At 36.2% G+C, this 16,819-nt stretch overlaps 1 protein-coding gene across 1 annotated transcript in view; it reads right to left on the bottom strand.

The window, feature by feature from the left end:
* Positions 1–370: 370 nt before the first annotated feature.
* The window catches only part of LOC139694340 (transforming acidic coiled-coil-containing protein 3-like), a 48,257-nt gene continuing 31,808 nt past the window's right edge, over positions 371–16,819 (bottom strand). The window contains exons 6-10 of the mRNA XM_071592842.1: positions 12,729–12,837; positions 10,482–10,653; positions 6,328–6,514; positions 5,121–5,390; positions 371–1,987 (exon numbers count right to left, since the gene is read on the bottom strand). Coding sequence (XP_071448943.1) covers positions 1,454–1,987; positions 5,121–5,390; positions 6,328–6,514; positions 10,482–10,653; positions 12,729–12,837 — 1,272 coding nt within the window. The 3' untranslated portion in view covers positions 371–1,453. The remainder of the gene's footprint in view (positions 1,988–5,120; positions 5,391–6,327; positions 6,515–10,481; positions 10,654–12,728; positions 12,838–16,819) is intronic.

Raw genomic sequence — 16,819 nt, 5'->3', positions numbered from 1 at the left:
CACCACTGCTACTTGAGATTACACCTCTACCATGGCTAATATGATGACAGGGTCATTCACTTTTCTAAGACATATATCCACCTTTGAAGTTTTTCAGGCATCTACCATCCCAAATTTTACTACAAAAGTGTCACCATTGATTCAATTAATAAAATATTCTTTTGCGAAATCCAAGAAAAAAATTTTCAACACGGATAAAAAGCTGATTTGATAACCACTAAAAAGACGTTCCTTTAGGCAAAATTTCCAAAGGTGTAAACAATGCTGATGCATTAAAATGTAGCCTATAAAATAAAATTAACCACACTGCATTCACTGGAAACTGCAAATATCATCAAGTAGAATTAATATTTTATTAACTGCATCCATCCATCATAAATAATTGACTTTATTTAGTCACTCGATAAATGACTGAATACATCAATTATATGAAATTTCAACACAAAATATTATAACACCTTTAAGTTATTGGACATGTCATGGATGCTGGTACTACGAGGTTACTGTTGTGTCTTATCATTTGAAAATTACACCCTATGCAATTGATGTAAATTAAAAATAAAGAATACTAATGAGTATTCTAAATAAAAAAAATAAGAGTAACATTGAGGTTCAGTGTTTTAATTATTCTGTTAGAAATTAGTATTAAATTGTATTTAAACATATAAGTATACAAAATGAATAAACTTTTTCAAAGAGCATTAAAGTATAGCAATTTAATTATACTTGGGTAAAGATATACTATTTATTTATTACTAAATTATACATAAGCATAAAAGACATAAGAAAGGAAATATGGTTAGTTGGCCAGATTAAACCAATTATATACCTACGCAATCACTCAAGAATATAAAATGTTCCCAGACAAATTCATTTGGATATAACACTAACAAAATATTGAATAGAAATGCATGCTTGGTGACAAGTTAATAAAGAGGACACTGCTTGTAATTCAAAGCATAATTAATGAACTTTCAAATAGTTCATCAAATTATCAAATTTACCCTGAAATAGATTAAAATGCAGCAGTCTGATGTACTAACATTCATACAAAGAAAGTGTAAAAATATAACAAGATTAATACTCTGCTTGTTAGGGAGGTTAAAGTTTTATAATGAAACAAAAAATATAACAATATTCACAAACATCAGCAGGAAAATAGAAAATTAGACAAATTTTTCCATAAACTTATGCTCGTGCAATAATCGAATTTTTTACTTTTGACTCATACAGGAACACCAACTGATTTAAGAAAGGAAATGTCTTCACAGCCCATTTTTATCTCCAACAGAAGTGACAATGTTGTTAGAGTGGTCCTTGGACATACTCTCAGCAGTAACAAACACTCCAACCATGGAACTGAGTACATTCCAAATTTGCAAATGCTCACTGAAATCATTCCAACATTTTGCACACATGTCACACCAACTGCCACCTCTAAATACTCTCTTTCCTACTTTCCAGCATTCACTCCAACAGCACCAAGCTTACTAATTAATTCATCACAGATGGCCACTAACTCCTGATTCTCCTTTTCTTTCTGCTCTATACTCTCTTCCAATGATGCTAGGCGCAACTCTGTTTTCTTGAGCATTGCACGGAGTTTGGTAATCTCCAGTTGCTCCGTTCGCCTCACACTCTCCAGTTCCTGATTTGCCCCCTCTAACTGTGCCTCAGCGTGGCTCTTTAACACTTCATAGCGCTGCTCCTGCTTGCGCAGGTTCACCTGATATTCCGCTATGCTTGCTTTAAGTGCATCCTCATTGGCCCGGAAGCCCTCTAAGGCCACCTTGCTCCTCTCGTACTTGCGGTGCACATCTGAAAAAGCTTGCTCCACATTGTTTAGGTGCGTCAAGGCCTCGTCTCTCTCCCGTTTTAAGTTCTCTTGCTCCATTTCCCACTTCTGTTTCCCTTGTTCCTTCTCTGCCACAAGCCGGGATATTGTCTTTTCATACTCCTGCATTATCACACTCATTTGGTTCTCCACCTGTGCACAAAAATTACAATCAGTCACCTTTCCCTCAAAGCAAGACACTACACATGCACAAAATTAGAATGGCAGCATTTATTATGTTATTAGAGAGTCCCCAACTATTATTACACATTTTATATTAATTTAAAATTATTTTCCTTTAAGGACTCTTAGCATTGCAAACCATTAAGAACATGGGCTAAACTTTTACATTATGTGGTGAAGATCAAACCCGAACTTCTTTAGTTGCTTCAAATGGAATTATATTTCCTAAAATTAGCCCATGCATTTTGAATACTTATGTAATGGTAACCAATCTCCTCATGTCGACTGCCAAATTATCTCCTAGATTTGCAAGCTAATCCAACTTGGTTACGACCAACATTAATTTTTATTCAATGGAGTATACTACCTTGATCAAAAATTTCCCGGAATTTATTCAGAAAATTAAAAATACAAGTTTATTCATCTAAATCTATATTGTCCCCTTCAAAGTAATCCCCATCGACTGCAACACACTTATGCCAGCGCTTGATCCAATCCTCGAAACATTTTTTATATTCGGTTTTCGGTATGTCCATCAGTGCTTCCTGCGATTTTTCCATTACTTCCTCTCGGCTGCTAAAACGCGTTCCCCGTAATGGTTTTTTAACTCGATTGAACAGAAAGAAGTCACAGGGAGCCAAATCAGGTGAATTCGGTGGCTGTTGGATGGTATTTGTTGCATTTTTCGTCAAAAAATTACGAATAATGATAGCACTGTGCGACGGTGCGTTATCATGGTGCAAAATCCACGAGTTTTCTGCCCACATTTCTGGTCTCTTTCGGCGAATTGCTTCACGCAAACGTCTCATAACGCCCAAATAATACTCTTTGTTTACTGTCTGGCCTTCTGGCAAAAATTCATGATGCACTACACCGTTGTAATCCATGAAAACCGTCAGCATTGCCTTCTTTTTTGACTGAAAACGACGTGGTTTTTTTGGTCTCGGCTCATTTGGTGAACGCCATTCACTTGCCTGATGTCTGGATTGCGTGTCATACTCATAAACCCACGTCTCGTCTCCAGTAATGATCCTTTTGATGAATGTGGGATCGGATTCAGCCTCGCAAATCATGTCTTTTGCGACGTCAACACGGTCTCTTTTTTGCATGAAATTGAGGTCTTTTGGCACCAACTTTGCTGCTACACGACGGAAACCCAAATCATTAACCACAATGTCTTGGGCGGATCCATAGGCAATGTTCAAGTCCTCCGCTATTTCTCTGATGGTTAATTTGCGGTTATTGACCAACATTTCTTTTACTTTATCAATTTTTTCACCGACTTTCGATGTCGATGGTCTGCCACTGCGTTCATCATCTTCGATTGACTCACGACCACTTCTGAACCGCTCGTGCCACTGGTAAACGACCGTTTTTTTTAGAGAATCGTTGCCGAAACACTTTTCCAACATTTCCAACGTCCGTGCGCCACTAAATCCGTTTTTTACGCAAAATTTAATACAAGTTCGTTGTTGCAAATTTAAATCCATTTCTGAAATTGTAAAAAATCGCCAACACACACAGAGATAGATGTATTCTTGGCTACGTAACTTTTGCAAATGTCAAGTTATGACACTAAGATTTAAAGGGAATATCAACAACAGATGTACCAATTTAACAAAAAAAACAGAACTCAAATCGGAACGATGGGAGCGCCACACGGTGGTTATTCCGGGAACTTTTTGATCAAGGTAGTATTATAAACAAAAGGAAGGAATAGTGATGCATGGGGGCTCTCCTCTCTCCCCATTTGTAGCCGAAATTTTTATGCATAAATAGAAGATAAAATCTTAAATTCTAAAGAGATAATAGGGGAGAATGTCTTATACCAGTTAAGATATGTGAATGATATTTTATGCAGTTGGATTGGTAGCAATAGACAATACCTTTAATCAAACTACGCGTAATTTGATGAACTTCCCAATGGAACCTAGAGTTAATAACAGAATTGATTTTCTCAACCTTACCATCAGCTTTTGAGAGAAAACACATGTTTTTGATGCGCATAGGAAGACTGAAAAGATCTGGATCAACAACACTCTAGAGGGGAAGAAAGGGACCAAGGCGGCCGCCATCAAAAGCATGTCCCTCCAACCAGAACTAACCACAGAAACCCAAAAATAGTGCTAAAAATCCCCTTCATCAACAACACAGCACAGAAGATAGCCAACGGGATCCCGAAGAACAAATTCAAGTTCTCCTTTAAAACCCCTTTCAACTTGTCTACATTGGTACGCAACAATGAAGATTTCATCGATAAATCAAGAAAGAGCGGTGTATGAAATACAGTGTGATTGCAAAGCCACATGAAGCGTGCCAAACGGGAAAGAACATGAAAACTGTACAATCCTAGCCAACACCACATTGATGATTGTAAATTAAATCCATGAGACTAACCATACCCATAACTGTGATTTACCAGTGCCTCAGGTGCTTGCTAAATAGAAAAAGCTGCTCTGGAACAATAAGAGATCATCCAGCAGGTGAAGAAGAGCACTCCCTCCCTTAATGACATTCAGTTCACCTCCTTTCCATCAACTTCCCTTAGGGCATAAAGTAACCTAGATCTAGTTTCCTTAGCTCCACAGCCCAGGGTGTGCTTAGTCACGTGAACCTATTCCTTTTCCCATCAATTCTCGGGATCTTTATGCCCTGAGCTTGGTGACCGCTATTTACCCCCGCTCTTCAGTGGCTGTTTCCCACGACAGGTGCCCCTTAATGACATTATTCACCAAAGTGAGATCCCAGCCTTCTCCCAAGTGTACAATATCTTTACCAATACATTTCGCTGCATTTGATATTTCATTGTACTATCTGCTTCCAACCCTTCCCCTATGCGCATAGGAAGACTGAAAAGATCTGGATTGTTCAAGACCCACCCTCTTCCCACCACATAGTTCCTTCCCCTTTCCTCCCTGATTAAAATAGGCACATGAGTGCAGTTTTCACCTGAAGATGATGTAAGGCATTGAAACTGTGCATCATTTAAATAAATATCTAGTGGAAAAGTGCCAACACTTGTTCATTATTAATTGTAAATGGCCATCATTGAAATATAACACAGGCACTGTGAAGCAGAGCCATATATTATGATAGAACCAACCTGAGTCTTCTCTGCCACCACTTTCCATGCTTCCTTAACTTCCTTTTCGGCAATTTCTGCTCGCAACCTCTCCTGCTCCACCCTCTGCTCCATCTCAGCCTCCTTGCGAGCCAGCAACTCCCGTGCCATCGACACTTCAGCCATTGTGAGACCGCCAGGCAATAGCCCAGACACTAGAGATGCTGGGCGAGAGCCTTGGTCCATTGACGCATTGGAAGCACTGCCCATCGGCAACTCCACCTCTGACTTCTCCAAAGCACCAACTTTCACCTTTCAACATGGAAGCAATGATAGAAATTTTAAACCTTAAGCCAAGTGACGATGGAGAACCTAATCCATATGCTTTCATATTACTCAAGTTGATTATTCAAGATTCATATTACTCAAATTGATCCCGTTTTAATTAGTACCATTTTCTGGTTGGGGCAATGACTGCATTAATTTTATAGTATCAACTAAATAGTATTTGAAATTTATAATTTTACTGCAGATGGGATTTCACGCTACCTAATTACATTTATTCTCATCGACTGCCATAATGGTATTCGATACAAAACTGAGTTTTAGAACATACAATTATCAAAAACATTAAATGATCTTCAAATAAATTTCAGCCCTCCTCTGAAACTCCCTGATTAAAGACACCACAGAACTTGGAAAGGAACATTTTCACCCCTAAGGTGTGACACTTTCCCTTAAGATAGACTTAGAAGATGCAACTGGGGCCCCTTGCAGCGGTGTTAAATGTTAGAACACAACACTACATAAGCCTCCAGATCATTACTTATTTTTGGTCACCTACTATTCTGTGTTATTCTCTTCCCATTACCACAAGTTTTAATAAAGTTACAAACACAAAGACATATTTTGAAACATAGCATATGAAATGGAGAGCCGAGCATGAAGATCAAATATGAGTTTGGAGATCCACCATTAATGAGCTGGTCATCAATACCTTGGGCACTACCATAGGAGAGCATCAAACCTATTTCCAAGCATGAGAGTGAAACATCTATTGGCTAAGTTTTAAAATTTCAATCTGAATGCCAAGATATATCTTCATTCATTCCATAACTCTCCACACTATCCTACAGATCAACAACTTTTGGAATATAACTGCTTTTAAAATTCGAGAAAACTTTTATATGCTCAGACAAAATTAAATAAATACCCAAATTTAATATTAAACAATACATAAATCACTTACCACGTCAGGTGAACCTAAATTGGCAGGAGATCTTGGATGAGGAACGGATCCACTCTTATTGTCACTCTCAGCTTCCTGTTCTTTCCGAGGAGTTGAACCAGTGGATGAGAGTTCTACATGATCTTGTTCTTTAGCTTTGGACGTAGCAGAATTTGCAACAGTCATGGCTCTGCTAGCATCTCCAGCACTGTTTGAAGAGATGCATAATGACACTAATGTATACAAATACCGACTGTTATAACAAAAAAATACCTCATTTGAACAAATACATGCTATAGTAAAAAAGTATCATTGAATCCTTTCAAAGAAAAAGGGAACTTGGAAGGGACAAAGGGACAAAAAAAAAGAGTCAAATTCACCAGCAAAGATTGCATCAATACATATAATTGATACTTAGTAAAAAAAACTCAGCAGTAAAAGAAAATATGAGCATGAATGAAAAGGTAATGCCACTTTCCCAAAGTGTCAACTCATATAAATGGAAACAGATGCTCTGTAACATAATGCCTTAAAAACAATTGCATTCATGAAATAGCATTAAAGACCCTCTTCAAGACCTCTTTAAAACAATCACGACAAGATTATTCCTTGATAAACTGAAAAATTAGGATACTTCATCAAGCACTAATTATCGCATGTTTATCATAGATACTTATGATTTACTATAGACAGCTTTATGAGAAAATCAAACTTATTGTAGTTCACTTAGTTATTTTATATTTAAATGGATCTTCCAACACTTCATATAGAACCATGAGAAGTCGCAGGCCTATGGCACACAAGATAGAGAGGGAGAAATCATTCCAACAGGTTACCTGCCACAATACCCCGGATAATTCAGATTTTGCCTAAACCAAGCCACCCCCTACCCCATATAGTTCAAATTAGCAAGAGTTGAAATATAATATATATTAACTCTTACTATAAAGTTGCTTCTTTCCCTAAATATACAAGGAATAACAAAATCATTTAAATAAAATTAAAAATAATAATGATCATTACATTGCAAGGTGATAAAAATAACTATTTAACAGTTCACATCATCAATGATAGAAAGTTTGTTTTTCTCATGTCCACAATTTTTAACAATAATGCTTAAAAGCACCTCTGGAATCAGTTTGCTTTGAGAGTCAGAGAGAGAGAGAGAGATCAGTGACATCACATGAATATCTATTCATCTATTTATGAAAGTTTAGTCTTCTCTTTCTTTGTGTAAATGATAACTTAATGAAACTATTATTTTGTCTTTATATTTTGTAGGAACATTTTGAGTTATTTCAATTAATGTCTACTTAATTTTAGCTTCATGGATCTGGAACACCATCATGTTGGTCATGTAAAATCAGTGATATCTTTGTCTGCAGCAATCAATCTTGCTTGTAGAATGGTCACTTTGGTGTAAACTAAAAATCCTGATTAGATTCTGAGAGCTACCCACCGCAACAGGATTTTAATTGTGACGAAATGGGTCACTTCTTAAAAAACATGCCGCAGCAAACCTATATAACAGCAGAAGAGAATGAATTGCCTGACCACAAGCCAAAAACAAGGACCGTCTCTCACACTGCTATTTTGTGCCAAGGCAAGTTGCAATTGCAAAAATAAAACCCCCAATTGATCAAGGGAAATTGTTGTTACATTGCACATTGAGAAGCTTTGCCCCAATAAGGCAAATTATTACACATATTACTACAAATTGATTTAATGATAATGCTGTGCCACATTTTCACAAAATTTCGAAGTGTCGGAAGCAAAAACAAATGTCTCTGTACAGATACAGCTGATGGTACTTAAAAAAAACTTTTACACTGAAAAACAATGTGGATTTACTGCCATTGTACACCCTTAGGGAGCTTAGCTTCAAGTTGAGGGCGGCATCATTCATGTCTGTGGCATTGAATATGCGAGTTCATCAGCTTATCTTATAAGCCTAATTGATTAACACAGAAATTTTAACTTTAGAAGCCAGTGGATCTCAACACACACCACTTGAATGCCCACAGCCACAAATCCAATCAAATGAAAATTAAGAATAAATGCCACATGTGGGTTCTAATTTAATAATTACCATTCACTAACTTATCAAGAAGAAAATCCACAATAATTTCCACAAAATGAAAAAATGTCCTCAATAATGAACCCATGATAATTCTGTGGAATTATATTTCAAGGAGTGCAAATAAGAAATTCTGCTCAACTGACAAAAGCCTTCAGCTGTCAGTCATCTCCCCTAATAACAATGACCAGTCAATTTGCTGATACTTTCAAAAGCATTGTAAGTTATATAAAATTTATAGCAAAGATACTGATAAAAATGAGAAATTTAGGATAGACAACTATCCTTGAAAAGTGGTATCTTCATTAAACTTCTTCACACATTTCCTCCAACTTGTTTCTGGACTGTCGCATAAATTAGACTTATTATAGATAAAATCCATTTATATTTTTCAAATATTTATAATCGATAAAATATGAGCCACTTTCTCCACAGAACTTATGGCTTCATGTGACATTCATATTTACCCCGCTGGATTTCAACTTGATTAATAAGTCAATATTATTCAAAAATATTAACAAGTTTTAACAACTACTTTGTCAATGTGAAGTATTATACAAGTAGATGTAAAACAATGCTTTCTCCCCAGCGAGTAGAACATAAACATTAAGTCAGAAAACATTTGCAAATAATTTACAGAAATGTGATACACAACTGTTATATCCTGGAAATGTAACAGTTTCAAAGTTAGGAACTCATTTCATGATGGCCATGCCCACTAGCGGCACTATTTACCCGAGACCCAAAGAGCCGTCTGTGCTTGGCAGATCGTCAAGCTGTACATATGGTGCCAGTTATGTTGGTTTCTGTTGTGCTTGTTTTTACTGTTTGTCAAAAATGGAAATTGACGAAATCACGGAAACGAATCAACATCAAGTTTTTTGGTGAAGTGCGGTAATAGTCATCAAGAAATTACTGAAATGATGCCAGCTGTTTGCGGTGATAATGCTCTGAAGAAAACATCCATTTTCAAATGGATTGAATTAAACCAAAAACTCAAGGACAAGCAAATCGAAAATCAAAGCCGTGCTCCTGGTTTTCTTTGACGTTGAAGGTGTTGTTCATAATGAATTTCTTCCAGGAGGACAAATAGTATATGCTGAGTTCTACCTTACAATTCTCAAGCATTTGAGAGATCCCGTACGACCAAATTAGACTCAAGGTGATGGATGGATCCTTCGCCATGACAAAGCACCTGCACACTCAGCATTGATTGTTCAGCAGTTTCTGGCAAAAATTTCAATAACCATCCTTGATCATCCTCCTTTTTCACCAGATCTCGCCCCCAGAGACTTTTTCCTACACACAAAATGCAAAATTGTGATGAGGGGACATCACTGGGAAGATGTGGACACAATAAAGCAAGAAACAATGAGAAAACTAAAAAGCCTGACTGCCGAGGACTTCCAAGGGTGCTTTAAACAGTGGAAAGGAAGATGGAATTAGTGCATACCAACAAATGGAGAGTACTTTGAAGGGAACAAAATCGATGCAGACTAGATTTTGCAAAATGGAATTTTTATGGCCTCAGTTCTCGTATATTTTGGACAGACCTTGTATATCATCTGAAAACTGATGAACTTTGTATCCTTGCATTGCTGGAAAGCAACATGTGCGTGAAATTATTTGAAATAAACACATATTATGTAATCCTAGCTGGGGAAACAAATACAATTATACATCCCTTTGCATAATTGTTCTCAATGGAACAGTAAACACTGGGCTTGTTTATTGTCAAGCTCTTCGATTGGTAAATTTTATTCGAAAATCACTCATGCTTTCTGAAAAATATTAAATCGCATTTATACCTCAATTGAATTTTAAATTTGCAACACTAAGTATAAAATGAGATGAGGGACTAAGGACATTCAGATATTATCAGTAGTGTGGCATGATAGCTGACCTTTCATGGAAGCACTGATGACAAGAAGCCATGTGATGGATATTGCACTATTTATAACACCAACGCAAACACATTAGTCCCAAATTTGCAATCGATAAACTAAGATAATTACAATTTTTCTCTTGCATACAGATGAACTAATTACAAATGTATTTCATAAATTTTAATGAATAACAGCAAATTTAACTTATTTACCTGTTGGCCATAACGTTAGAGGGCAGAGGAATGTTTTTATTAGTCACAGAAACTGGATTTCCACTATAAAGAGGGTCAAATTTTATGTAGAGCGACTCGGTCCTTAGGTTGGCACTTGGGTTAGAGCTTCCAACTTGAGAGAGAAAGTCAAATGCAGCAGGATCTTTAAACACTGTAATGCAAATGTTTTTTAAGTATTAATAACAAATATGGATGGTTAATTTAAATTTAAAAAAAATAATTATTATACACGCAGAAGCATTTTTTTAATGCTCATACAGTTTTCACTTTTACTTTAATTCTTTTACATATTAATTCCAGGAGAAATGTTGCCTTGAAGCTATATTTTAAGTTATACATTACTTCCTGAGAATTCCAACACAAATGAATATAATAATTTAACTTCTTTTCCACAGAGAAAATATTAGCATTATTCCAGATTCATACATAAATATTTTTTTCTTTCAATAAATACACCTGATAATATAGATAATACCTTTAAGAATTATGAAAGCTAGTGAGAGCATTATATTCTAAACTAAGTTTGGATATACATCCCACATATGTAAATATAATGAAAACAGTGCAACAGAATTTCTTGATTCTTCAAACCAAAATAAAGCCAGCCTTTAACATCAAAATCATAAAATAGACAAATGACATGCTGAGGTAATTGTTGGAGATCAGCAGGTTGCCAACAAACAGACCTGTCACCAAGGAACCAATTTCCCTATTTAATATTAACTACCTTTTCTCCTGTGAGTGGATTATACTACACACTCATATTCATTCCAAAGACCAAATATTGAGATGCAAACAAAAATTCATTACAAAAATATACATACTGTTAAAGGATAAAATGTTGATAAGGTACCATAAGTTTGTTCATTATCAGAAGTACATATATGTCAGTTACACCAAACTTAAAAATGGCTACTTAAAACTAGTTTCTTATATAGCATTTTCAAAAACATATCTTCAGGCCCTAGATATTTTAATATTTGCAACTGATATTTACCAATTTTAATGTGGTTAATATGGAGAAAACAATTAAATGATGCAATAGTTCATTAAAACATTCCCACCGTACCAATGGCATTTACAATGGTTGAAAATATGTAAAATAGTAGTGCATCTAGTAAAAAAAAAATCCAGGGAGCCATCTAACACAAGAGTCAGCATGGAAAACAAACTAATTACATGGAAAAAAGTCAACCCTCGGCCTAGAATTTTTACCATATATTTTTGGCCAACTGTCAAGCAGATTCATTTTCAACATGTATTGTCATGGTATATTACACGGAGGCCAACAAACTTGAGTTCTTCAGTATGTTGTTTTATTAACAAAATAATTACTTTAAATTGCAAATAAATAAACTAGTGATTTTTTTGGAGCGATGAAGTAAATTATATTTTTCCTGTTGTGTGGGGTCCAGTCTTTTTCCCAGGATGTAAACTGGAGTACCATTTTAAATTATGTACCCTGTGTGACTATATTCCCACAACTCTGGTGCAAAAAACTGAATGCAAATCATATATAGCTTATTTTCCTCCAAATGTTGGACCACCAAATACATAGATACCATGATTATTGAAGTGTGTTTTTACTTTAACATAATTATTGCATTCCATCCATCTTCCATAAATATTGGAAGAAATTCATAAACCTTCCATAATATTTTCTCCAGAATTTACTTTCCAAATAAAACGGTATCATTAGTGAATATTGAATCCCTCCTGCTGCCTGGCACGAGACACTGCCGATTGGACAGAATCCCACAGTTGCCAGGACTCATTTTTATTATGGTGTCCATTCTTGGGAATGATAATTGAGATGGTTTTTTCCGTTGCCTTCCTCAATAGTATATTTAACGTGACACCATCACTCAATGGCCACCCTATTGGGGTCAGACGCCTTGCAGCCACCTCCCCACACTGAGGAACAGACGCTGCACGGAATATCTTTCGTCTGGCTCCTACCCATCGAACTATCTGGCATGGGTGCAATTATCCTTGCTCCAGCCAGCATAGCTCCAAGGGTCATCAGAATGCATAAACCCTTCCAACACATCAAGGTTGTAGTCCATGGGAGATGAATCATTTACGAGTCTTCAAAATATATACACATACATATGTTCTCCATTCAAAATTGCATAAAATTAAAGAGTATTCCCTTTGCCATTTGGGTTCACACAATTAAGATTCCAACATTGAGCACATGCAACTTCATTTTCAAAGCATACTTACCATCAGCTGACTGGAATGTTTCGTCTTGGGCAATGTCTGGACCAGCTTCACTTAAGTTTACTTCTGGATTAAGGATTGGTGAGGGTGATGCGACCTGCTCAACTGCAATCTATGAAATACATTGTTCATACATAAGATATTAAAAACGAGAGAAAAATCATAGAGCACCTCTATACATTCATACAAAATGCTAGGGGAATAAAGTGAATCTTACTTCTTCCTAAATGTTATTCAATTCCCCAGTTTTTTCCTAAGTACTGGGCCCTTTTATTTCACTCCATAACAGCCCACTTCTTAGGGGCCATGGGCAATGCAGGGTAACTTCAAACCATAAGAAGCAAGCTGATTCAACAGAAAAAATACTACATATTATTATTTTTTCCCCACATCAAGAATACAAAATGATAGCTTTTTTGCCAATATCATTAACGTCAGTTTTGGGCCAGTTGTAAGCAATAAAATTTGAATATTTCCTTGAAATTACTTCTTTAAAGAACCTTAAAATCTTTAATGTTCACCATTCAGCTCTAAGTTAAAACCTACAGGTGGTGTTTTGACTCACCTCTAAATGGGAAAATGGCACGGGAATAGAGGAGGCATGTAATGGATTTAGTAAATGAATAGTACAGAAAAATAGATTACCGTTCCAACAAATATGATTTTAATTGAAGCAAGAAAATTAGCAATTGGTACTAAAAGCTACCACTATATGAAAGTTAATAGGCACAAACTTTTGGCATCATACTGATGAGAAGAATAAAACAGCCATTGATTTCTAGTTTGTGATCGGTTGAAAAAGCCCAAGAGGAAAGTAAAAAGTGAGACTATCATAATGTCTTAATGACAAAAAAAGGTGACAGATGCAAGGTGCAAGATGTAAATGAAGATGACACAGAGGAAAGGAAAGTGATGAACCAAGTGAAAATAACTGATTAAATGATTTAGCAGCAGTGTTGATGAATTTAAAGGATAATATGAAGTAAAAACATTGATGCAGCTGCTATCTTTTAATGCAACAAGTTCATTTTCTTCATATTAAGTGTCAACATTAAAATACTTGGATTATTTTCTGCATGATCCAAGTATTTTTTCATAAATTCTAACCTGAAAAATCAGAGCTTTTTGTGCACCCTCGTATCTCAAGGGCCAGGGAATACTAAGTATTACTCAATACTTTGCAAACACAATAAGCTACAAAGCAGTTACGATTCATTCCATGAAAAGTAACACAGTGATAACATTCAAAAATATTAGTTAACCAAACCAAAGCAACAAAAAATAGTGACACAGTCCTCAACTTACTCATAATTCTTAATTATTTATTTTTCCTGAGTGGTCATACTATATTTTGACCACCATCATCAAAATTCCACATTATTCATATTTCAAAACTTTATTATCAACAAGAAACATTAATGTACAACTTAATCAAAGACTTGTACAGTTCCAAATGACATGCTAGTATCTTTCAAAGATATTTTTCACAATTCATATTAATCAAATTTATAATATAATAAAATAGGTCAACTTATCATTGATGATTGTCCCCCACATGACACACGCAAAATGTACCGTATTCTCAAGCACAATTTATTAGAATACTTTGAAAGAATATTTTTTCATCTTTAATAATTACCACTTGCTTGTCTTACGTGGTCTGTTGCAAAGGATTTCAAACTTTTTGAATAGCGAACCTCTAGTTAGTTATTATTTAATCTGCTTGGAGGGCTTGTGTCCCAGAAACTTCCTGTTTCAAAAACTTCAACCACTTAGTTGATTAGTTATGGGGATTAATGTGAAGAGGTATCCGTGGAGTGTGGCAAAAAATCATGGCGCAATGGTAGACCAAAGGTAGCATGTCTGTCAGTGGAGCGGAAGGTAGCGGGTTTTTTCCTGTGACCAACAAAAATTTTTAAGCTTAGAAAAAATTTGGTTAATGGTTTTTCGGAACTAGGCAACCACACATTAACAGAAAAAACAGAACAATGGTATTTCAAGATGAGACAACGAGAAAAATAGACCCCTACGAAAAAGCTACCCTGAACCCATGGTGAAAGGCAGCAGTTTCACTATTAGGCACAGGTGGTGCAGACCGAGACCACAGGTCGGCCCGAGAGTGAAGTTCATGGTATCAGCCACAGTACTGCAATGTGGAAGCTAATGGGAAACCACCACATCTTTCTCCCTAGAATATGCAGCCTTGGATTCAAATACAGAAGAATGTAGTAGCTGCAGTAAACCAATCCTAGGATTGAAATACTCATGATGATGATAGTGAGGATGCTATGAAACATACCTTGTGTTTTGAGTGGTTTACCTGGATCAAAAATGGGTGGCAATTGGTGAAAGCATTCCCAAAGACTATCAACGTCGACCAATGACCCCCACATGGAGAAAGTGAACAATCTCATTCCTACAAATCAACGTATGCCTGTCCAGAAACTTGCAGAAGAGTATGGCATTGCAATTGGTTCCTGCTATGAAACATTGAATGAAAAATTGAGGATGAATCGAGTCTCTGCCAAATTCATGTCTTGCCTGATGACAGCAGATAAGAAACAACATAGAGTTCAAGTCTGTTAGGAAATGTTTGATTGAGCTGCAGAGGATGAAACCTTCTTATACAGGATCATAACAGGTGATAAGTCACGGGCTTATGGATACATGGCATCGAATCAAAAGAGAAATCTTCACAATTGGTTGGTGAAACATTCCCCACCTTGAAAAAGCTCAAATGCAAAGGTGACTTTGACTGTTTTTTTTCAATGCAAAGGGGGTTATGCATCACGAATAACTAACTACAGGCCAGAAAGTCAACATGGAGTACCACCGCCGTTTTATAACACCCAAGAGAGAGAATCAGGCAAAAAAGGCCGAAACTTAGGAGAGGAAAGTGATTTCACCATAACAATGCACCACACCACCTCGTTTGTCTCTCTGAACTAAAGGGAGTTTTCAGCCAAAAATGACTGCTGTGCTTCGCTACCCACCGAACTCACCAGACCTGGCCCCAAGTAACTTCTTCCTATTTCCTTGACTAAAAACCCAGCTCAAAGGAAAAAGATTCACCACCATTCCAGAGATAGAGAAAAATTCAATGGAGGAGCTTATGAGCATTCCGGAAGAAGCATTCCAGAAGTGTTTCAAAAAGTGGAAATACTGTTGGGATACGTGTATACTTTGGGGAGTAAAATATTATAAAGGCAACCCTGACCAATAATTTGTGGTCGATGTATTTTTTGTAATAAATAAAGTTTGGAAATTTTTGAACAGACCATTTTGACATTTTTATAATAACGTAATGGCAACAAATAGTATTTTAAAATTATTTAGCATGCAACTTACATCACATACTAAAAATTTACTCTGTAAAAATCCAGCAAAAATCCTATATATGCTATGTTAATTTTAAACTTTTTCTAACCTAACCTAATGCCTATGCTTACATCGTCATCACAGCTCCCAAGTTCTTTCAGGGAGCCAATTCCCCCCCTCTATCCCATTTGGGGTGAGAGGGGAATATGAAAATTGGAATCTTAATTATCCTGGCTAACAGCAAGTAAAATGCAGCTCTAGCAGCTTCTGACTAATGATAAAAGACTCGTGCTTAAAAATGTGTTTATTGTTAGTCCTTGATGAAACACACAAGGTTCATTGAAAAGGTTACCAAAGCCAAGTCAAAAAGTCTGAACAAGACACATACTGGATGCTCAGCACTCAGCAATGTGTTATGTTTTGACCCACTGAAATAATCATCCAGACAAGCTATGCCCATCTTCCCCAGAGTAATCCTATTCTCCTTCCTTCATAGGAATGGAAAGAGAAGAATTTTACAGGAAGTCCCTCATCCTCAGATATGACTACATAGTCCAAATAACCTTGGTTAAGGAAGAATGTTTGCTCCTAGATTTTGCTAAATGCCTTTTCGATTTATTTATCAACATGACCTTAAAAGACCACCTGGAAGTCTTACAGAAGATCAATCAAATGTTTCAAGATCGTTTTCATGCTAGATAAACACAACTATAAATTATCTTCAAATAAGAGGACATAACATTCAACCTAGTATATGTTTCCCTGTGCTTCTGATC

This window comes from Hetaerina americana, unplaced genomic scaffold (assembly GCF_022747635.1).
Source record: "Hetaerina americana unplaced genomic scaffold, ioHetAmer1.1.p SCAF_5, whole genome shotgun sequence".
Lineage (NCBI taxonomy): Eukaryota > Metazoa > Arthropoda > Insecta > Odonata > Calopterygidae > Hetaerina > Hetaerina americana.
This window is presented reverse-complemented; position numbering and strand designations above follow the sequence as displayed.